The 25,233-nt window shown below is 40.0% G+C and overlaps 1 protein-coding gene across 1 annotated transcript in view; it reads left to right on the top strand.

The window, feature by feature from the left end:
- Nucleotides 1–25,233, top strand: part of PTPRT (protein tyrosine phosphatase, receptor type, T) — a 975,109-nt gene that overhangs the window by 683,024 nt on the left and 266,852 nt on the right. The window contains exon 12 of the mRNA XM_006881719.1: nt 18,231–18,504. Coding sequence (XP_006881781.1) covers nt 18,231–18,504 — 274 coding nt within the window. The remainder of the gene's footprint in view (nt 1–18,230; nt 18,505–25,233) is intronic.

The following is a 25,233-nucleotide window of genomic DNA, read 5'->3' as shown; positions in this document are numbered from 1 at the left end:
TTAAACGTAGTCTTCAGAATGTAACCTTGTTAATAAGTGAAGAGAAGATTTAGTTCTTAGAGATCAATGAGCTCTTCATACTGATGAAAATCTAGTAGCCTATTCTACACTATAACATGTTGCTCACAGGAGGAGCCTTTTGAGGGTTAACTATTGAAGGAGGGTGCCTAGCTTCTTCATCCCTAAGCAATCCTTGAGGCAGGAGACTTCTAAGGATCTCTTTGACTAGACATCACAAATTGAGGATGAGACTTGCAGAGGACAATCTCTAAAATTTAGGAACCTCATAGAGAGTGTGTTCAAAGTTCCTATCCCCAGGCCTGCGTACAGAGATTGGTGATGCGGTTCTGAAAATCACTAACATAATTAGCACTCGAGGCAACTCTGATGCCAGGCTGGGACCTGGCACTGTTCACTACACGAAGGTGATTTTTAGCTCACTGCATTTCTGCAAACAACCTCTACAGTGGGTTATATTTCCCCCATAGGAAAACCGTTTTAATTGGTGTTATAACTCTTTTATAGAATTTATTTGCCCTATATGGCACTAATATGCCACCTATTATGATTAATTTAATGCTTAATTAATAATTGCTCCACTTACCTTCTTAGAGTTTGGAAGGGCTTTTCGAGCATAATTGAATTCAGGTGGTCTTATAAAAAAACCACACTCAAAGGGCACTTTCTTTTTTTATCTGACACTCTCCTTTCTTTAAGCAAATGTCTTTGTGACAAGGAGAAATATACAAAGCACTTTTCCCCCTCTAAAGAGTTACTGTAGCATCTTCTGCTGCAAAAAGCATCACTCTGGGTTTTCATCATAGAGTTTGGAGGCTGGCTTCCGACTGGAGCCACTCTTGTTCCACTTTATTTTTTTTCTTTGCTGCTCTTCCACATTGAAAAGAGCAGTGACATTACAACTAGGAGCTTGACAGAATATTAAAGGGGTTACCTTCCAGGGTAGCTGGGGAGGAAGGCAGTATTGGAAGGCCTGGGACAAGACAAACAGCTCAGATTTGTGTCAGAGAAGACATAAGTGCTTTGAAGATAATTTTATTATTTATTAATAATGAAACAAAAAAGAAAATCTTTTCAGCCATTTACTTATTGTTGTTTTTGATATACATCACTGAATCAGAATGGACCAACAACTAATACTTCGGCAGGTATTCAGAGGCTGTAAAGTGCATGGCAGGAGACTGCCCGTCTTTCTCCCTTGGAACTGCTGGTAGATTTGAACTGCCTGCATATGGGTTGATAGCATAACTCTTTACCACTAGGCAATCAGAGTGTCTTCATTTACCTTTAAGTTTATATAACATGTCAGGCTACAAATGGAATAGTTGGTAGTTCAAATCCAATGGCCTCTGCACCAGAGAAAGATGGACAATTTGATCATTTACAGATTTAAAACCTGGGAAACATAATGAATGGATGGTTGCCATGAGTCAATCTTAACTATAATGCAGTAGGTTTGCTTTTGTTTGGTTTCTCAAGATTTAATGAGGGAATGGATGACCCAGAATCTTGTGGAATTTTAGTGTTTGATTCTTTAGAATCAGCCTGAGACTGCATAACAGATGCCTGGTAAGGCGATGAAGGTTCTTTTGGGCCCTGGAGCCCACGGAGTACAGGCCCCACAAAATTCTTCTTCCCTTGGCTCTGCCTGACCGGCACTGCTTGTTCTGAGCAATCCTTATTCATTAATTCTACCAAAAAAAACCTCTCTTTATTGTTTTAATGGACCATTCACATTAGCTAACAGCGCTTTTGGTCAGAGATGATTGTAAATTAAATACCTTCATACCTTCCTGGATCTTTGATTTACTGAGATTGTACTTTTCATCAAAGACACAGAAAAGGAAATTTCTGAAGTCAGGTATGAACGGGGTGTATTTGATGGAGATTTAAAATCCAATGTTGCTCAGCGAGGCAAAAATTTATTAGGCATGGATTATGCCAGATCACCCATGTCTAGAAATGTAGCCATCAATTTAAACTGCATTACGGCTATTGCTAATGTGATCAGGTGCCATCCAGTCTGCTCCGGTTTATCGACCCTGTGTACAGCAGGATGAGCTACGGCGTGCCCCTGCTCCAGCCTCACTATTTCTGCTGGGCTTGGGCCCATTATTGTGGCTGTTTCATGGAGGACCTTCCTCTCCCTCACTGACCCTCTGCCTTATCAAGCATGACGCCTTTCTCCAGGAACAAGCTTCTCTTGTTAATGTTCCGAAGTCTAGACATCCTCTCTTCTTTTTTTAAAAATTTATTTTAATAATTTTAATGAACATTTACAGAGATTTTGGATTTCCATTCATTCATTGCTGTACTTCTCCCCCTGCCCAGCCCTCGCCCTCGCCCCCCTCCCCAGTTCGCTCCTCTCTTTGAAAAGCAAAAGAAAAACTCCCTCCCTGGTACACAGTCCCCCCTCCGCAACCCTCCCACCGCCCCAAGTACACTCCACTATGCAACCTTAATTGTGGACTCTTGTGATAACCATAATACCCTATCATGGACCGTTTTTAAATTATTCTCTCCCTCATCTGTTTCAGTGCAGTATATATAATTTATCCAGTTTTTCTCAGTCTTAGCCCAACCCTGATATCAGTCCCATTTTACAGCAGTGGCACCATGCAGTATTTGTCCTGTTGTGACTAAGATACTTCACTCAGCATAATGTCCTCCAGGGTCACCCATTTTGAATAATATTGCATGAGTTCCTTGTTTTTCAATGCAGCGTAATATGCATTCTGGCTGCACTTTGTCCAAGATGGATTTGTCGCTTTTCTTTTCTTTCTTTCTTTTGAAAATCCATGGTGTAGTCAACACCCTTCACCAATACCACAATTCGAAGGCATGGACTTTTATTTTGTCTTCCTTCTTCATTGTCCTGTTTTCACATGCATATGCTCCCTGAAAACCTCATTGCGGTTGAATTGGAACTGACTCATCGTTGACCCTCAGTTGGGTTTTGGAGGCTGTGAATCACAGTGACAGGAGATTGCTGGGCTTTCTCCCTCTGAACTGCTAATGGATTTGGACCTCATAGGAATGCAGCTCCTTGGGTTAGCAAGACAACTCCCTACAGACTATGCCACTTGAATGCTTTCACATGTACGTGAAGCAAGTGAAAATGCCATGAATGGTCTCAGTCACATTTTAGTCCTCAAAATGTTATCCTCACTCGCTAACACTTTAAGTAAGTTCTTTGACGATTACTCCAGTGCAATAAGTTGTGACTAAATTGTTCAAATAATTTCCTGCTACTAATAGTTTTTATTCCCATTTAATATTAATGTTTTTATTCAAAGTAAATATAATTTTATTGATTTACTTTCAATTAATTTAATCTAAATTTATCACAAATGTTATTTTAAAATTATTACAAAAATAATTCCAAGGAGAAAAAATCTCTGATATTGGCATATACTTCCATGCTTTCCTTACTTGATTAAAGACTCACTTTTACGTCGCTTTGACCATCCCTTACAATGTTATATCCTACTTCTGCCACACAGCTAAAACTGTTTTATTCTATTATTGTGTGTGTGTGTGTGTGTGTGTGTGTGTGTGTGTGTACCATCAAATCGGATCTGACTGGTACAGGAGGAGATTGTCCCTCCTTTCCCGGCAGAGCATCTGGTGGATTTGAACCGTGCACCTCTGGGATTGCAGTGCAGCTTCTTAGCACTAGGCCACCAGAGCTCCCCCTTAAAACTATTTTAAAGGTGCATATTGGTATTTATATTTTTAGTTTTCCAAAAAGCTAAGAGATTTCTCCTGAACCATCTACTACTGCGTATTCTAGTAGAACTCTGATGGCCTCGTGATAAGTCGCTTTGCTGCCAACTTGAAGGCACACAGTTCAAACCCACCAGCTGCTCTGCAGGAGAAAGATGGACAGTCTTCTCCTGTGTGATTTTCTGCCTCTGAAAATCCACTGAGGGCCACAATCAGCAATGGGTCAGTTCCAACTCGATGTATATAACAACAGCCTCCCAGTCTTAAAGACTTGTAATGTGTGCTGCCTGTGTATATATGTATATTCGTGTGTGTGTGTGTGTGTGTGTGTGTGTGTGACAGAGAGAGGGAGGGAGGGAGGAGAGAGGCAGAGGAGAGAGGGAAAGGAGAGAAAGAAGAAAGGAGAGACGGGAAGGGAGAGAGAGGGGAGGGGAGGGGAGAAGAGAGGAGAGGAGAGATCATTTCAGTGTTGAGTTATTCACATTGTTCTATTAAGTCTTCTCATCTATTTATCCTGGAAGCAGGAGTGGCATCCACTTCCGAAATGGCTTGCCTCCGGAAACTCTATGTACGATCAGTGCTCAGGCTGTTCATTCATAGGGTCGCTATGAGTCGTCTACGACTCGACGGCATTAAACAACAACAACAACAACATCTATTGATCACTGCATCCATACCACTATGTTAATTAGAGCTTTACAAAACAGTTTACTATCTAGGCCTCCTAAAAATTCTTGTCTAAAATATTCTGTGCTATTTTGACCCACTTAGGATTCCCTGTAAGTTCTAAAATCATTTTATCACATTCCATGAATAATCACCAATGAAACTGATGATTAAAACGACTTCTTAATTTTCAGTGGTTATATTAACAATGAACTTTTCCCTCCTAAAAGAAAACAAGCATATGCATTTGAGTCCATAGCAATCTTTTACAGATTCAATTTTTCTTCATTAGTAATGTTTGTAGAATCATCTGCTATCTCTTCCTGTTATGTTTGCTAACTGAATTTGACCAGTACACAGTCACACACAGAGGAACTGTGTGTGTGTTCTATGAAATTTGCTAAAACCCTTTGTTAGTTCCTTTAATTAAATTTCATTTACAAGGCTTACTCACAATAATAATAATCTGTGGATAATGATAATTAGTCCTCCCTTCCAGTTGCAATAGCTCTAATTTGAATTTTAAGATTTGTTGTACCGTGTGGTAATTCCACAATAACATCGCCAAACAGTCAACCTTGTTCTCTATCCTCCAGCTTCTCAACCTCAAAGACTATGTTCTTGTGTGTAATGTTCATTATAGGCGTGAAACATGCAATTTTAAATCATAGTAAGAAAAACTAATTCTTCTAGTAGATATCTTTGGTGGTTTCTTTGGTGATTTTTTTAAAGAATCAAAAACCAATATTAATGATATACCATATAGGATCACACTGGGGCATATTCATGTGATAGCTTCCTCCATTTTTTATTGTCAAATCTCTATTTTCTACATGAGGAAATAATCTGATTGTTGGGAATGAATTTAACAGTATATTAGAGGTATAGCAGAGGTATGATTTTCAACAATTTGAGCGGCTTTCCCTCTTCTGTCTTATGTAATTGTTTATATAACATGGGAATTATCTGTTCTCGAAAGATTGAAAGAACTCATTGGAAAAGCCATCTGGCTCCGTTGTTGTTTATTCTAATTTTCTTTTTATAGAATGTGTAATTAATTTATTGTCATTCTTTTTTGTTTAATAACAAAGTCTTTTTAGAATAAAAAAGATTTCATCCAATCCCAGAAGCCTTAAACAACACTGTTCTCATCTAAAGAGTACAAAATCCTGGTTTTGATGTCCCATTTGATGTGAGTTATTTAGGAAAGTTCTTATTTTTCCCGTTGGAGAATTCTGTTTGTATAGCAAAGTTTAATAACTGGGTTCTGTCTGGTTGTATCTAGAGACTGTAGTCTGTAGGGAGTCACTCTAACCTACAGGTGGCGCTCTCTGATGAGTCTAATCTGTCAGCTGGTACTTGAAAGAAAAATGGGCAGTTTCCTCTTATGCGAGGCTGGTGGTGTTATGTACCATCAAGTCAGAACCCACCCATCGCTGAGCCCCCAGTGGGTTTTCAGAGGCAGCTAATCACACAGGAGGAGATTGTCCGTCTCTCCTGCGGAGCAGCTGGTGGGTTCAAACTGTGTACCTTTGGGTTGCCAGCCAGAGCAAATTCTTAGTACTAGACCACCAGAGCGCCCTACTCCTTAATCCCTGTGTGATGTACATCCTCCGGAAACCCACTGGAGGGTCAGCTATGAGTCTGTTCCAACTAGATGGTAATGAGTTGTCATGAGTCTTTAATGCATTTATATAAATGTTCTGTTTCCCCTGTGCACCACGGCTCATCAGGAGATGCAAACCCTGTGGAATAGTTCATCTCTTACCTAGACTCAGTGACAGTGGATTTTCTATCTTTCTTGCTCCCTCTCAACCCTCTCCTTTCTCTCTCTCGTTGTCACTGAGTTGGAACCAACTCAAAGCAGAATCTCCAGCAAGTTTTCAGAGGCTGTAAATTGTGTAAGAGGAGTGTGCCCGTCTCTCTCCCCAAGAGCAACTGGTGGGTCCAAACCTCCCATTTATATATGGCAGCACCACTTCCTACAGACTAGGCCACCAGTGCTCCCTGGGTTTAATACAGAATTCACAATTTTATATTCAAATTAGCTGAGCGGTACCAATTCATTGTCATTTAAAGCATGTTGAAATTCAAACTAGAATCCAGTCAAGGCTAACACTTACTGGGTTGCCATAGGCATCTTGAATCTTTCCAGTAAAGAAGTTAAACAGTAGTCTACTGAAAAGGAGCATGAAACTGAAGACAGCACTGGAGATTACCTTCCAGCCAAGTGAGAGATGGTTCTGTGAGACAAATGCCATGAGACTCTGTTTTTCAGAACAATTATCTCTATCTAATCAATGGACAAGGGAGCTCTGGTGGCCTAGGGGCAAAAAGCAGCACTGCAATCCCAAAGGTATGCTTTTCGAGGTCACCAGCCACTCTGTGGGAGAAGGATGGGCATTCTCCTCCTATGCAATTTCTCCTCCCATGCAATTAACGGCCTCTGAAAACTTACTGGAGGATTATCTATGGGTCAGTTCAGACTCTATGGTACACATCAACATCAACCACAACTATCAACAGAAAACACTGATCCAAAGCCCAGAATGGCAGTGAAGCCAGAAGCATAGAAACAGAGAAACCTGGGAGAAAGCTGACACATAATAGGGTTGCAATTAATGCCATGGAACAATTTATGTATGAATCATTGATCAGGAAAATGCATTGTCTATGAAAACTTTCAACTAAAGCACAAAATGCCAGAACAAAAAATAAATTTAAAAGCGGGGTTTAACACATATGCAGGGTTTTGTTCCCCTCACAACTAAGACATTTTCAGTGTTATTCCTTATTATTTCTCTTTTGCATGGAGTTGTGCTGTTTGGATCTTTATATGTTAAATTTGCACACAAAGACATGCATCTGTCCATATAGATTCATGTGTCTCTGTGTCCTGATTTCTCTAAAGTGTTAGTGTCCAGTAATAGTTATTCATCTTGTTAAAAAAATTTCCATGTTTGTAAGTATATTTCCTATTTTAAACACAGCCACAAACAAAACCCATTGAAATGATTAGAACTGCCAAATGAAAGTGAACACCACCTTGCTGGCTTCCAGATATCCATAAACGGGTCCCACAGTCCATACAGTTTGCAAATTCTCACAGGAAAGAATGCATCTGTTTTGCAGGAGTTGACATTTTCACCATATGTCGTTTCATCCAAGACAACAACCATTATGTCCATTGATGCATCTACAATGCAGCACAAGTATTTAATAAGAGTCCTTGCCAAGCCCTGACCCCTATTTTCCTATGCTTGTGCTAGCCAGGCAATGAACAGAAAGGAGTGAAGAGGAGTGGCTATGTTTGAATTATGCTGCTGGTGAAAACTGGTGAATGTACCACAGACTGCTCGAAGAATGAACAGATGGCGTCTTGGGAACAGTACAGCCAGAAGTAAGGAGAGCAAGACTTCATCTCACACGTGCTGGACACATTATCAGGAGAGGCCAGACCCTGGAGGAGGGCCTCCCAGCTGGGAGAGGGTCAGTGAAAACCATGTAGACCCTCAACGAGATGAACAACCAGAGTAGCTGCCATGATGGGCTCAAACATCAAAATGATTTTCAAGCTGGTACACGACCAGGCATTGTTTTACTCTGTTGTCCGCAGAGTAGCTATGAATTGGGGCCCATCTGAGGGCATTTAACAACATCAGAATCCAGCGCTAGCGGTTGCATATGTTATTTCATAACGCTCTGTAGAGTTTTTCTTTTTACTTCCCAAGTCAGTCTTAGACATTTCTTATTTGTGTTATTCTTAGCTATTTTTAAATGGCTCTGGTCGGAAGAGGTTTTTCCATTACATCTTCAGGCTTGTTATTCATGGTGTACAGATTATTTATCCCTCTCTTCTATCACACCACTTTACTGAATTCTTTTATTAATTTTAAAAAGTCTTTCAGTTGATTCTCTTGGATATATTAGGTCACAGTCATATTATCTACAAATGATGATGAATTACTTTCCTTCCTAAAAGGCTTCTCTTTTCTGGTTTGTGTCTTATTGCATTGGCCAGAATGATTCCATTTGGGATGCCAGCCTCTAGGGCTAAAGTTGATTTGCTCAGCATGTCAGACGGAGCTTGCGAGGGGGAGGGTCAGAACGGAAACCTCCATTTGGCTTGTTAGTTTGGTGCTGAGAAAAGGACAGTAAATCAAGGTCATCTATCCAAAAAAATCACCAAACTGGCCCTTTATCTTATTCAGCTGCTTTTTCCTAAAAGAAATTTGACATGCATAGTACTTTTTTGTCCTTTTTTAGAGGCACACGCACACACACGCGCACACACAGTGTAAGTGTTGGTGATAAAGGAGAAAACTTAAGCAGAGTTGCAGAATGAGGTTCTGGGATGGGAGTTACCATCTTTTTTAAAAAAAAAACAACCACAAACAACTTTTGTCATTATCATTAACTGGAGCTAAGATAAAGGATACCCTTCACAATAGCTAATCACAAGATTAAATACTTGGGAGTAAACCCAACCAGAAACACAAAAGATCTATTCAAAGAAAATTACAAGAAACAAAAAGAGACCTGGGGAAGTGGAAGAATATCCTTTTCTCATGGATAGGAAGACTCAATATTGTGAAAATGACAATACTACCAAAGGCAATTTACACGTTCAATGCAATCACAATACAAATACCAACCCCATTCTTCTACGAGATGGAAAAGGCAATCTCCCATTTCATCTGGAATGGAAAGAGACCCCGAATAAGCAAAACACTCCTTAAAAAGAGAAACAAGGTAGGAGGCATCTCACTCCCTGATTTCAAATCCTACTACACTGCCGTAGTGGTCAAGACAGCATGGTACTGGTACAATGACAGACACATAGATCAATGGAATAGAGTCGAGAATCCAGAAATCAGCCCATCTACCTATGGTCAATTCATTTTTTTTAAAGTGATGGAACCAGTTACGTGGGGAAATGACAGCCTTTTGAACAAATGGTGCTGGCAAAATTGGAAAACTATCTGTAGAAAACTCAAGCAAGATCCACACCTCACTCCATACACAAAAACCAATCAAATGGATCATGGACCTAGGACTAAAACCAACGACTATACATTTCATTGAAGAAAAACTTGGAAGAACTCTAGAAGTCCTAATATACAACATAAACAGTCTTCCAAGCATCCTGAAAAATCTACAACCAGGAGAGAATAAAACAGGTCGTGTAAGCCTCCACTGGCCGAAGTGAAGGTACAAGCAAAGTATATATTCAGTGGAAAAGTATTCCAGGCATAGGGAATACTGGGTTCAGAAACCTTGAGATGGGAACATACTTATTCAAGGAATGCAAAGGTGGCAGTGGAACTGGAGCAGAATGAGAAAGGATGGGGACAGAGAAGTGAGATCATTAAGAGAGGACCTTGTGGACGTTGTAAACATTTTCCCTCTTATTCTAAGTAAGGTGGGGGTCACGGGAGGACATTGGCAATAGTAGAGTCATGACCTGAGTCGTGTTTTTAAAGGGTCACTCTGCCAACTATGTATTTTCTCTTTTCACTTTAAAATTATTTATGCAGGGAGCTCTGGTGTCCTCATGGCAAGAAGCCGTGTTGCAATCCTAAAATGAGTTATGCAGATCTGAAAGGATAGGGTATTAGTGGGCGTAGTTCAATGGTGATTGGTTTTATGAGACAGTGTATAGAATAATTGCATGAAACACAATGTAAATGAAGGAACGTGTGAAACGCAATGTATACAGATGCATGAAAGCTAATAGAAAAATTAAAAATATACTTGTGGGAATTTCATTTTAATTAAAAATAAAACTTAAAGACAGTGTAGGGTCACCCTGAAAGCCTGTCTCTCCAAGTTGGGGAAGGTATTGATGGCAAAGTGGACGAACGGGAAGCACCCTCACAACCTGCTGGGGTTATGACATTGCGAACAAGCTGGGAGGAGGTGAGTGACTGGGATGTCAAGCAGAAGCTCCATTGACCTCGAGACTGGACTGCAGGTCATTATCCTGGGGGTCAGTGCCATCCAATGCTCAACTTTGTGCGAGACCCACTACCCACTATGTCATATATTAACTGCTGGGGGCAGCAGAGAGTTCAGTTGGGAGACTATTACAAGAATCGAATCAAGAGATTATGGACGTTTGGGCAGGCTGGTTATTGTGAAGATGATGAAAAAAAGATCAGATTATATATATATTGGAACTTGGGACCACCTGACTTCCTTATGGACTGGATGCTAGATATTATGAAGGAGACAAGACTTGTGATTGCGAGGGAATGCTTGAGGGTACTAGGCAGGTCTTTTTTTTATTATCTGGATTTAAAATTTACTTCAATCCCAGTACATGCCCAGCAAAAGCTAGTCATACATTTTCTAAATATTGGAAAAGAGGCAATGAAGCTCTAACCTTCAGCAGATGGCTGCCTGGTTTCTTCTTTTAGAGTTTCCAGGGTTTTTTAATCTGGAAGTGAATTAAACTTACTTGAATACTTCAGTTGAATTGTTATGATTCCTTCACCTAACATATATTCTTCCTCTAAATCTCTACACAAAATCCATTTTCAATAAATTTGTCAAATGCAGTTCAATCTCAGGAGAGATTTTTAAGAAACAAGGCAACTCTTGGTTGTCTAAATTGTTATGTGCCATTGAGTCGCCTGAGACTCATACTACCATAGCTCTGAATCCTTCCCGATCCTGAGCCAATCTTACTGTCTCAGACAGACCTAATCCCACTTCTCCAAGCACTGAGTCAATCCATCCCATCCCGGGTGTTCCTCTCCTGTGCTGTTCCTCTACCCTTTCAAGCATGATGTTTCTCTCCCCAAGGACTGGTCCCTCCTGGCCACATGCCCAAGTATGTGAGATGGAACCTCAACGTTCTTGCCTCCAGGGAGCAACCTCTCCATGACGGACATGTTTATTTCATGATGGCACATGTCAATACTTACAGATTATCCAAAGCCCTTTTCAGGCACTCTCCTGTAAATTCTCCTGCTCTCAAACATCCTGAAATGGAAAAATTGCCTGTCCTTACCACCTGAGAGTATGGTGAACAGATAATATCTGTAATCCTTGTCTCAGTTCTGAGCTCCTTGTGCCCAGATCAGGTTACCATCAAAACTCCATGAGTCACTTAATAAATGTCTGATATATAAACAAACACATGTATGAAAGACAGGCAGAGGGGACAAATGATCACACATAAACTCAGAGGAAGAACGAAGATCCATGGTCAGATACTCTTGATATACATTGTAAAATGCATTCATTATCTTCACACACACACACACACACACACACACACACACACAATCTCCTACCTTCTCTGTGAGCTATTTTGACTCGGTAGATAGTGACTAAAAATGGGAATTCCCAGAATTCTGGCATCAAATTTGTCAAATGAATATTTACTGGAGTGAATTTCAGTTCCGAGTAACCTTTACTGTGAGGAAGGAACGTAATTGCCAAGCCAGGCTCTGAATGGGATTGCAAACCTTACACTTGTTTCTGAGCTCATCTTGTATGATAATGCCAATGGGTTATCATAGCATTTTTATACTGAAATGCATGCACACTTGAATGGTGAAGTAGAGACTTTTGAAAGGGAAAAGACCCTCAAAGATTATTCAGTTTGCTGCATTCATTTCTTTAACAGCTTTATGGAGGTGTAATTTACATATCACAAAATCCACCCATTCTAAATGTATAATTCAATGATTTTCAGTAAATGTATAGAGTTGTGAAACCATTGCCACAATCCCATCTTGGAGCATTTCATCAAACCATAATGAGCTCTGATGCCCGTATCCCTGTTCCTCCCTCCGGTTCCAGGCAACCACTAATCTGATTTCTGTCTCCATAAATTTCCCTTTTCTTGACATTTCGTATGAATGGAACCATACAACATGGAGCCTTTGACATCTGGCATCTCTCATTTAGCAGAATGTGTTTGAGATTCATCCATGTTGTAGAATATATAATTAGTTTCTTTTATTGCTACAAAAATGTTCCATTGTATGGGTAAATCATGTGTGGTTTATCCATTTATCAGTTGGTGGACATTTAGAATGCTTCCATATCGTGGCTGTTATAATTCCTTCATGAACATTTGTATATAAGCCTTTCTGTAGATGTGTTTCAATTTCCTTTTGTCAGGTTCTTAGGAGTAGAATGGTTGGGTGAAAGTTAAGTTTATGATGACTTATTGAAGAAATGTCCAGACTGTTCTAGGTGGCTATACCAGAGATACAAACAACAGAGTTTTATCTCTAGAATCAAGAGAGTCAAAACAGATAATTCCAATGAAAACACTGGATAGCTTTTTAAAAAAAATTACTTCTGCATGGAATTTTAGTTTACTTTCCCCCCCCAACATTGTTGCTGGTTTTGTGTATCACTGAGTAGAAATCAAGCTGACCCCTCAGTGTGTTTTCAGAGCCAGTAAATCACACAGGAGGAGACTGCCCATTTTCCTCCTACAGAACAGCTGGTAGATTCAAACCACTTACCTTTGGGTTCACAGCACAACTCCTTACCCACTAGGCCACCAGAGCTCTCTCCTTTAAATTAGAGGTAAGTATTTCACTATGGAATCTAAGACACAGAATTCACCAGAGATGGAAAATTGTTTGGCAGAGAAATTTTTAAGTGTTCAGGGATATAAATTCTTTGGTTTCATTTTTTATTTGCCTTGTGGCAAACTGACACAGAGCATAGTTTTTAGGGGCTGAACTTCAAGATAAGTTATGCAAAGTAAAAGGGTAACAAGTGCCCATCTTCGCCGTGGAAAAAGCACAGAACACATCACAGGAGGGGCAGATGTGTGTGTAAATGCTGTATGCAGTGAGGTCAGCATTTTAAGTTAGTCTTCTCATGCCTAGGCTCTTTGTGCTGAAAAATATCCCTTCTCTTTACAAATGAACAGAATAGTTTATTGCAACCATTTCTTTGAAGCTAGAAATATGACGTTTGTGGAGTTATTTTCATTTAGGGATGATTTTATCGTTACCAGCAAGCTGAAAAAAAGCATGCTCTTAGATAAATGCATTTTCAAGAGAATGATGATGATGAGAATGAAATTTCTACAAGAAATGGAAATTACACTCAGCTTTTTTTTTTTTACATTCCTCACTACCATCAAGGAAAGAGAGAGAGAGAGAGAGTGTGTCAGTCAGGGAAAGGCAAGTTACACCTCTTACAAGGGCTGTTTCTTCTCCCCCCCCCCCTTCACAGTCAATGTTCCATGGTTTTGAGAGAGGCTGGGTCCACTTGCAAAGAGATTTATAAGACAAAATGGTTCTGTCTTTCTGGCTGGAATTGTAGATTTGCCTCTGAATGGACAAACTGCACCTGAGGGAGTTGCCTGCCAGGTATTGTTTGGCAAATTAATCCCAACTGTATGGGAACCATATGTGGAATTTGCAGAGTTTCACCCCGAAGTATCTTCTGTTATTCCTCATGACTTCAGATGAGACTGGGTGAGATGGAGCTAAGATGTTTAAGCCACCAAATAAAATACATTCATGTTTTGTTGGCTGGGGGTGAGGGGTGGCTGGGAAAGAAAATAAGGGAGAAGAAAAGATCCTCAACTGTGAGACTCAATTCTGGGCTTCTGGTTTTTTCACTGTAGTTTCACACGCATGGTTCCCTTAACCTCTCTTGGCTCACCAGTCTTGTCAGCAAGCTGGTTGTTCAGATTAGCTGAGTTTCTAGTGAATCATTAATGGATCAGACTGGTGAGGAGAAGAGAGGGCTTATTCTTGTACAGATCTTTTGGACCTCTACAGCATTTAAGGCCTAGCCCTTGTCTCCACTTTGGAAACTGGGTGAAGCCACTGAACACTGTAAGATGGACTCTCTTGTTTTGGTTGAGGGTCATTGTGGAATTCTTTTTTAATTTAATAATAATAATAGTTGTTATTATTATTATTATTATTATTATTATTATTATTATTATTTTAAAGCCTCTTGTTTAGAGTCAACAAAACCTTCTGAAAGGTCCTTATATTTAATAAGTTGGGTCTGAGGTATTATCTTTTAATCCCTTATATATTTTGGAGGAACATTCTTCTAAGGTGTACAGGACTCTTCTGTCAATTTGCTGTGCTGAGGTAATCTAGATTTGCTGTGATGCTGAACCTTTTATCATTGGGGTCTCAAATGCCATAATAGCTGCCCAGGGTGGACCATGTTTGATGGAGCTCCCAGTTTTAAGACAGGTTGGGAAGCAGGAGTGGCATCCACCTCCTAAACCACATGCTTCTGGAAACTCTATGAACTTGGAGAAATGACATATATAGAAAGGCCTCAGATCTTTTGTTCATGAAGTCGCTATGAGTTGTGCGCAACTCAATGGCAATCAACAAGAACAACAACAACAGCAGCAGCATTCAATGGTTCAGAGCCCAATAGGATTCATTAGCTTGGCTGTCCACAGCTGTCTGTCCCAACCACAGGTAGCACCTGGTACCAGCCAGCCTTGTGGCTCTCCTTGATTCATTCCATCGTAAGAAGTTGTTGTTATGTGCCATTGAGTTGCCTGTAACTCATGGCAACCCTAAGTACAATAGCTCTGAACTCAGCCCTATCCTGAGCGAGTCTCATTGTCTCTGACACACCTACCCCCATTACACCCTAGTTACTGTGTCAATCCATCTCATCCAGGGTGGAAGAAAAATATAAAGTACAAGGACAATAAAAATTGTACCAGGAGTAGAATCCATCCCCACAGTACTCCTGAGGCTTTGGGATCTCAGTATGGAGCACGGGGATGACCGGAGGATTCCAGATTTAGCTAGAAGGTGGAATAAGAAACCAAGACGAAGCTGTCATCATGGTTCAACCCAAGTGGTGGGATAAAGCAGACCTCAAGGGAAAGCATGGGTCAACAGTTCTTTCTTTTTTTTTTTATTTTTTTATTTATTTTTTTTTCAACAGTTCTTTCTAACTCTAGCTTTTGGAAATGATTGTTGGCTCCTTGTCATGTGGGGTTAGAGAGGTTAAGTACGCCTAAACCCAATTCAGCAGACTCTAAATCGCATCTTGCTACCCTAGTAAAAAAACCCACGGGCTTTCTGATTCACACAGTGGTTCCTTTGCTCTTGTTGCCTTTTCCCATTGCCCTCAAACATCAGCACCTTCTGAGCATGCTCACTAGATCAAGCTACTAGACATTGCCTTGTTCGGGGAGATTCACATGTACTCTTACTCTGCCGTGTTACATTTCCTTGGGGCAATATTTCAAACTACCTTTATTCCTTGATGAAATGGTGGGGGGGGTGCCTCTATTCACTGAACTTATCCCCTTTTTACATGTCTTTAGATAAGCAGTTTAGTTGGAGGGAAGTAGTAACCTTCACCAAGTTCTCATCCACTCTGCTATTTATAAATTATTGGTTTAGAGCCACAGCTACAACTATCTCAATCCCCAAAAGCCTCTTCTGGGCACTCTTTGGACAATGCCTCTCTCTTAGGTCATAAGTCTCATATTTGCACAATAAAGGTTTTCCCAAACAAAAGCATTTATTCAAGGATAGTAAGAAATGTGGGCATACAAAGAACTGGGGAAAAAATGTTATCCAAATTTACAAATGTTAGAGCATATTTTTTTCCTACATAAAGAGCCTAAATATCTGGGACATAGATGATAGTAAAAAAAGAAATCAGTCATTTCTATTTACACACTAAACATCCATCTGAGGTAAAGAAGAGGAGATCTCTAGACAGGAGCTCCGGGGAATCACTGCTTATCTTGATTAGGGTTTCTGTATCCAATCAGGTTTGGCTTAATGTATGCTTTCAGTTTTAATGAAATTAATTTTTATTCATTGGAACAAGAATTAATTGATCACTTACTTAAGTCGTGTCAATTATCCTGCTGAATGGGGGTGGGGGGAATGGAGGTGTAGCTAGGACTTCACCACCACTCACACTTTCAGAAAATGAGAGTCTAGCCAGTAACACAGAAGTCCTACATTCATGCTATGGCAGTAATAAGCAGTTAGTGAACTGTAGAGGAAATCAGTGGGGGGAATTCCATCTGAATTGGAAGAATCTGAGCAAGTTTAATTAGAGAAGGCAAAAGATAATCTGAGCATGTGGAGAAAGGCAGTTGTAGGCAGAATGAATGGCATTGTAGGTAGAGGAATTATGAGCCAGAGATAGGACAGAATTAATTTTAAAGGATGTCAGTGCAATAGCATAGTATATGGAAGTGCTGAACTGTGGAATATAGGGCATTATGAGAAGGTTTTCTGAAAGGTACCTGGAATTGAACAGGAAAAAACTTCCAATAATAGGACGAGTGGTTTATACTAAATCATTTGGGCAATGGAGATAAATAGATCAATGTTAACCGCATCACATAAATGAGAGGCTAAGAGACCAGTTGAACTCAGGTAAGAGGGGAGAAGTTCCCAGTCTGGACATTAAAGGAAAAAAAGAGCAAGGGCAGGTGAGGCACTGCTGAGGTCAAGTCAGTGGGGCTTGTTGATTAGAGATACCAAGGCCGGGCTGTATTTTCAAAGACTGGGATAAATATTTGGTAATGGCATGTCTGATAAGGGACCCATATCTAAAATTTATAGAATATTCCATCACCTCAACAAGAAAAAGGAAAAGAACTCAATCACAAAATGGGCACAAGATATGAATAAATACTCCACCAGATAGGAAATTCAGATGGTCAACCAACACATGAAGAAATGTTCAAAATATGATCTCACCTCAGCAGTACTACTAAAGTTCAACAGGGCAGCAAACAAATCCTGGTGAGAATGTGGAGAGAGTGGAACTCCCCTTCACTGCTGGTATGAATGTAAAATGGTACAACAATGGCAGGCAGTCTTATGCCCTTTCAAAAGTTGGAAATAGAAATACCATTTGACCCAGCTGTCCCACTACTGGGAATATACGCTAAAGAAACCAGAGCCACGATACAAACAGATGCATGCACACCCACATTTGCTGTAGCATTATTCACAATAGTGATGGGATGGAAGTAGGCTAAGTGCGTGTCAACAAATGAAAGGATGAGAAAACTTTGGTACATCCACCCAAAGGAATATTACGCAGCACTGAAAAATGACCTTGTGAAACACTACACAACATGTATGAGTCTGGAAGGCATTATGCTGAGTGAAGTATCTCAGTCACAAAAAGACAAAAGCTGCAATAGACCACTGTTATAAAAATAGGATGGGCACAGGGGAGGGGAGAAAAGGAAAAGGATGGGGAGATAAGGAACACTACAATAGAATAGGAAGAGGGAAGGATTATCTGAAAGGAATGGATGATTAGACATTATATGGATGACAATTAACAATATGATATAAGACATGCATTGCAAACTGAAATGGGGAGGAAAATACATATGAATGAATTCTTGAAAACCTATCCTTTCTATGAACTTTAGCTAAAATCACAATTTTAAAAAACAAAACAAAACATTAGAGCTTGAAAACTGGGGAAGGAGGGAAGTAGAGAGAAAGAGAACTAAGGAGGTAGGAAGTGAGGTTGATCCCTATTTCCAGGATCTGGCCACTTGGACAGAGTGGTATACTTCACCAAGGAAATAAATATAGGTTCAGGTAAGTTTATAGGAGTAGGCCTCAGACAAGTTTTCAGTATGTCCAATGTGAGTTGGCTTTCAGGTATCAAAGAGGAGACAGTGTTCAAGAAAACAGGGGGTTAGTAAATCTCAAGTCCAGGAAGAAGGTTTAGTTGAAGACAGATGTGATGACAGTGTTCCAATGTGGGGGCGGCTTTGCTGACTCCCAGGGAGTAAGTGAGCGTGTTCCCTCCCAACAGTTGCTCATCTGCCTCTTCTCTTTCTTGTCCAGTGTTTACCAGCTTGTTGTCAAGGAGGAGAGACTTCAGAAGTCACGAAGGGCAGCTGACATCATCGAGTGTTTCTCAGTGCCGGTGAGCTACCGGAACGCCTCCAACTTGGATTCTCAGCACTATTTTGCTGCTGAACTGAAGCCTGCCAACCTGCCTGTCACTCAGCCATTTACAGTGGGTGACAACAAGACTTACAATGGCTACTGGAACCCTCCTCTCTCCCCCCTGAAGAGCTACAGCATCTATTTCCAGGCACTCAGCAAAGCTAATGGAGTAAGTATGAAGGGCTTTCTTGCCTTTTTTTTTTTTTAAATATATCCATTCTCAAGTAAGATGGAGAAATCAACAAACTAAGACTGTAGATTAAATCTAATTCTCTATATTTTTAATATTTTATTATTTATTTTTAAATAAGTAAATATTTACTGGAACACAGACATTCCCATTAATTAACATGTTGTCTATGAGTGTTTTCAAAACTGTGTTGTTACAGCAGAGACTCCACAGGCCACAAGGCAAAAATTATTTACTATCTGGCCTTTTATTTTAAAAAAAAATGTTCTGATTCCACCTTTAATGAATCACATGACCTGATTGGGACTTCAGTCTATTATCCCCCAGTATTGGGTACCGTTGAGAATAGAACCATAGGTGAACCTCCAGCAGGTTTTCAGAGGCAGTATGTTGCACAGGAGGAGTTTACATAATATTTTTTTTCTCCAAAGATATATCAGTTGTTTGGATGTGAAATATTTCTCAGGTCAAGAGGTAGTTATAGTCACACATCAAAACATAAGGTTTGAAAGATCATTCTGTGCCTACCCCGCCCTCCCACACACCCACCCACCCATAACAAGTCCTTTAGCCCATATTAAAATATCATTCTAATTAACACCAGTACTCTATTTAGTATCTCCAGTGTCAAGGAACAAATTTATTTCTAAGGCAAAGTTTGCTTTGGTGATTTTTCACTCTAAGAAAGATTTTTATTATTAAAAAGTTTCTTGTAGCTTCTACCCTTTGTTTTCCATCTTCACACTCTTGGGGTCTCATAGAACCCCTATCATCTTCCTTCATTCAAATTTCTCCAGTTACATAAAAATAATGACCCACTTTTCCTCTTTCTAAGAATACCCACTAATCTTTTCTGGAGGCTCCACATCTTTTATCCTTCTAATGATCCAAACTTTTATTCACCATAATGGATGCTATTTTGTGGACATATTTTATTTCACAAACGTTCAAGGAACCCTGACATGTGCTAGGGAGCTGATAAGTATTGCGGTTGTATGATACATGCTCTCAAGAGTTTAAAGAGATAGATGTAAGGGAGGCTGACACATGTCAGGCTCTGCTGTGTATCTCGAGACATGAGAAACTCATTGGAGATGGGAAGACTGAGACAAAAGCTAGGTTTGGTGAGGTATGTGGGAAACAGATTGTGAGGGCTCTGGATGGCCAAGGCAGAGAATGCTGTGTGCCAGTGGCAGCCATTCACTGCCAGCCGAGAAACCTGACTGAGGAACTAATTAACATTTAGAATGTCCACAAGTCCATTTAAATTCCACATTGGTATTTTGGTTCTGCATTTATTACTGGCTCAAGCAACACTTCTCACAGAGAGTTTAAAAGTATATAAGAGGAGAAGCCAGACTGCCTTCCACCTGTGCAGATGGTCTTCCCTCTGCAGGAAACACTGATAGGTTGAGGGGGAAGATAGAGATAGGGAGAGGCATCTGGGGGCCCATCTTGATCTTCTTGGCTCTCTGCGTTTCCTGTTGGACAGTTTAGTGGCTCAGCATAACACATTGAGCAGGTGTGGTTTTCACTACTCTTGGTAACATGTCAAGAAGTGCTGTTGGGTTTCCAGGCTCTGATGGGGAAGAAATAGTTTCATTTACCCTCTGCCATCATTCTCAATAAGAAATGAATAAATTCTTGTAAGAGAATAAGTCAAGGAACCAAAACCCTTGCAATCTAACCCCGTAAGGAATTTTCCCACCTTGAGCATGGTTGAGCTCTGAGCTGAATAGCAGGTGAGAGTGGAGATTTGCTCCACGAACATCGAATTGTACATCTCCCCAAGACATGAACCTTTGTCACAGAGACCAGAAGTCTCCCAACTCTGTCATGGCTTGTTCTCAGAATCCTTTTCTACTACTGATGCTGAGATGCACACAGTCATTTGCTTCCTTAAATCTTCTATAGTAGTACTTCTATTTTGTAGCTAAGATTCCAGATAGTGAGGCACAGCCCAGGATAGAATTGGATGGCGTGTCCTGCCAAGTATGTGGACCAAATTCATGCCATCGACTTCACAGGAGAAGGGAGGAAAGACTGCAGGAATTGGCCACTCAGAGGTTTCTATTTTCCTAGCAAAGTAGAGACCACACACTGATTCAAATCACTGTATTTAGTAGTAAGTTTTGCTGAAAAGAGCTGGGGGAAAGGGTCCTCAGGAAGAGAAGAGCTACCCTCAGCCTAACAAATTTCTCCTTGTCATCAAGAGCAGCGGAAAGTGCACCTGTGTTAGAGAATTTTAGAGGAGAAAGTGTTATAGCTCACAGAGTCCTTATCAGCCACCTTGGTAGTCATGTGCAAATGTACCAGAAAGACCTTCTCAGCATCCAGGGGCTTCCGCACACCCTGCTTCTAATAAATCATTCAAAGAGCTATTGATTGAGCAGTGAATCAAAATAAAGAAATTAAGGGCAGAGTAAAATGGAATTTTAAAAACCTACAGTGAGCTCTGGAACTAATTAAATGTAGTGTTAATGCTAAATAATTGCTCTAGATCTATTACAAACATAAGGTTAATGTAAAAAAATAATTACTTACGGAGACTATTATAGTATGTAAAATATTAGCTATTGTGATCAAGGTCTATAATTTGCTATTATGAAAAAAGAAACTCCAAAAAACAAAAGGGTGGAATGATGAGAGTAAGTAAAAATCTGTCCATGTTCTCATTTTTGATAAGAGGAAATAAATAACTACTGTTTTCTTTTTGATAGTGATATTCCAAAAGCATTGTTTTTTAAATATACAGGCAGCCTTCCAATCTAGCATAAAAAAAGCCAACAATCTACACAAGAAAGAGGGGGAAACAAAAGAAAATATAAGTAAACATCAAAATCAGCGACTCTCTGCAAGTGAGCACACAAAACACTGCATTTGGTTGGGGGGGGTGGAGGTTGGAGGAATGCTATTTTACTTTCCTCTTAAAATGAAAATAAAAAGATTAATTCAAATCAAAACCAAATATGACAGATTTCAGCAAACCTAAATCTCTAAAAGATTAAAAACTAACGAGAGGCAAAGTTGTATTAAACTAAAACAACAGGAAAGCAAAATGGCCACTGTTCAGGGTGCGTAATTGACTATTAACCCACTGCTGTGCTCTCCAGTACACCTGCACATTTCTGTCATAACCAGTTAAGAGAATTTTCGCGTTCAGATTGTCTATGTTGTGATTATTCTTCTGTGCCACCAAGATGCATCTGACTCACAGCTGACCCTCCAGATGGTTTTCAGAGGCTGTAAGTCCCAAGGAAAAAGATTATACATTTTTCACCTGAGGAGAAGCTGGTGAATTTGAACCTCCTGGTTTTGGACTGACAGATTATCTATATTCTGCAGATAATAAGGATGCTTTAATACGCTCACCAGAGTGACGAGCTGTTCAGCCTTTACAAACAGATTGCCTATTGACAAATCCCTAGCTACTGTGAAAGTTAGATCTGATTAACTGACTAGTTAAGAAAACATCCAGCAACTGTATAATATATGACACACACTTTTCTGGATGCTAGGAATACCAGGTAAGCCAAAGACCCATCATTACATTGTAGTGAGAAGATACAAAAAATAAAGAAGTATAATAATATTTTTTTAAATTCCTCATTTAAAAAAAAAACAATTAAAGCTCCTTGCCATTAAGGTGGCATTGACTCATCGTTGACCCTCCCTTGGGTTTCTAATCACACAAGAGAAAGCTGTCCATCTACCTCCTTCAAAGTAGTTGGTGGATTTGATCTGTAAGAGAGGGGTAATCTCTAGACTGGCAATGCAATTCCCTATGGACCAGACCATCAGAATTCCCTAATTTACCCATAGGTAGAGAGTCCTGGTGACTTAGCGGTAAGACGTTGCTGCCAGTCTGAAGGCATGTGGTTTGCCTCCACCACCTCCTCCTTGAGATAAAGACAGGCAGTTTCCTCCTGTGCAGTTAAATACCTCTGAAAACTCACTGGAGAGTCAGCTGTGATTCAGTCCCAATTTGACAATCTCAACAATAACAACGGAGACAGTCTTGACAATAAAAATGGAGACGGTCTAGACAATAACAACAGAGACAGTCTCAACAATAACTTGACAATAACAACACAGGAATACAGAGGTCCATTAGGAACAGAGGTCAATTCTATATATACTATACTATATATAGTATACTCACCTACGTAGTGAGACACAATTCAATAAACGTTGACTGTAATCAAGAGGGATCATCTCAGCCAAGAGATGCAAAGTTTGCCAGACTTCGCATGTTGCCATCAATATTTACACTGCCAAGGGGATCACTCACAATCAAGAAGGTTCTGAATAGTTTCTAGACTAAACAGAGAAGGAAGAAAAGCCTGGAGATCATCCTCCCAAAGTCAGCCTGTGCAAACCTATGGATCTGAGAATATCATCCAAGACTTTGATTCACTCAGCATTGAGCAGCACTGATCACTCTCCCATCTGGGCAAATGCAGAGACAATCAAAGTGAGGACATTTCTCAAGGAGATGGACTGACACCATCAATTAGCCACCATGAAGACGGAGCAGGACCAGGCAGCCTTTCAGTCTTATCTATGGCGTTGCTATGAATTAGACCCAACTTGATGCCAATTAATAAAAATGACAAAACAAAAACATGATTAGGAACAGGATAAAGACTTTTAATAAACTTTTTACTTATACAGATAGGAATATGAAATATTTTATCTAAGCCCCATGAACAGAATAGAGAGAAACCAGAAATCAGTACAAGACAAGAATGATGTGCATACTTCTCTGAGCTCAGGAATTTGGAATTGTGACATGATTAAAGACATGACCATTTAATCATTAATGAGTACTTTGCAATGAACCTATTGAAAACAAGTTTTTTTTTTCAGATTCATAGTGAATTTATAAGGCAGAGTAGAATTCCACCATATGGTGTCCTAGACTATAATCATTCTGGAAGAAGATTGCTATCTCTTTTTTTTTTCTTTTGCAAAGCAACTAGTGGGTTTTAACTGTGAACCTTTTAGTTAGTAGCTGAAAGCTTTAACCACTGTGTAAGCAGGGTTCCTTCCGTATACATCTCTTTCTTTCTGTCTCTCTTTATTGCCATAGAGTCAGACCCCACCACCACCACCAAAGGCTTTTAGAGTCTGAAGTCTGTATATTACAAGGAGGAGATTGCCTTTCTCCTTTGGAGCAGCTGGTGACTTCAAACTAATTGCCTTTAGGTTGACAATACAGCTCCTTACTACTAGGCCACTAGCACTTAACGCAACTAAAAATTATTCCCAATATTATAACTAAGGGAGTAATGCAGTGTGCGAGTGAGTATGTGGTAGGTGCCTCTCAGATAGTATAGCTAGGAATCTCAAAGAGAATATGACATTGAAGCATAGTCCTGAAAAAGGAGAGTTAATAAATCTTCAAAGAATGAAGAAAAGAGAGATACAGGTACAATAACAGCTTGTGTGAAGGGCTCAGTGTCCTAAAGTGAAAGAGCCATCTTGGGATATTTGAGAAAGAATGTTTTGGAAATGTTCAAGACAGGAGGGTTGGTGAAAAGGTAGCAGACATGTTCTGAACTATATTTGAAGTATAGTGTTATGCATCAGAGAGTTGGACAATGACCAAGGAGGATCAAGGAGAATTGATGCCTTTGAGCTGTGGTGCTGGAGAAGAGTATTGAGAATACCATGGACTGCTAGGAAAACAAACAGATTTGTCCTGGAAAGGGTTAAACCGGGTGGCTCCTTGGAGGCAAGGATTCTGAGGCTCCGTCTAACATACTTTGGACATGTTATGAGGAGAGACCGGTCCTTGGAGAAGGACATCATGCTTGGGAGGGTTTGGAGGGACAGCGCAGGAGAGGAAGGCCCTCTATGAGGTGGATTGATTCAGTGACTGGGATAATCGGGATGGGAGTGTCAGAGTGTCAGAGACAGTGTGATTGGCACAAGACAGAGCAGGGTTTAGGGGTGTTGTACATAGGGTCGCTATGAGTCACAGGCGACTTGACGGCACATAACAACAACAAACAACAGTGTTATGTTCTGGGCATTCCTTTGCTGCTGCTTCTTTTTTTTTTCTTTCTTTTTTTTTAAGGAGGAAATTGGCAGAAAAGAGTCTGTCCATCAGAGACTAAATATGTTTACTAGAATCTAAAAATCAGGCCAGACAATAAGCAGAGGTATTTGCATATTAAATCTCAATGAGATTGATTGAGTAGGGTTGAGTAGCTGGTATTTTAATATTTTCTCTAAAGAGTCGGCGTGGGTAAGAAAGATTTGTTTTATTAAAATCAACATCAATGGCCAAAAAGAAGGACTTAAGGAGAGATTTTTATATCATAGAAGGAAAAAAGTTTGCATTTAAATTGTACCTGTTCCACAATGGAATCAAATGTCTTTCCCTCCAGAGTATTTCAGAGGTCAAGAAAACATTGGAGATTTCTTTGTTGAATTCTGGTCTGAATGAGACTAGATAATACTTTAAATTCCATCCAATTCTAAGATGCTATGCAACTACAGTATAGCGGTGTTGTTGTTGTTGTTAAGTGCCCTCATGTCATAGACGACTCATAGCGACCCTATGAATGAAAGACTTGAACACTTGTATAACTTTCATCATTTCTCCAAGTTCATAGGGTTTCCGGAGGCAAGCGATTTAGGAAGTGGATGCCGCTCCTGCTTTCAAGCTTGTTTTAATCGGGGAGCTCCACCAAACACTAT

This window comes from Elephantulus edwardii, unplaced genomic scaffold (assembly GCF_000299155.1).
Source record: "Elephantulus edwardii isolate Elephantulus edwardi_28Jun2011 unplaced genomic scaffold, EleEdw1.0 scaffold00015, whole genome shotgun sequence".
Classification (NCBI taxonomy): domain Eukaryota; kingdom Metazoa; phylum Chordata; class Mammalia; order Macroscelidea; family Macroscelididae; genus Elephantulus; species Elephantulus edwardii.
The sequence above is the reverse complement of the archived record's forward strand: the minus strand, read 5'-3'. Positions and strand labels throughout refer to the sequence as shown.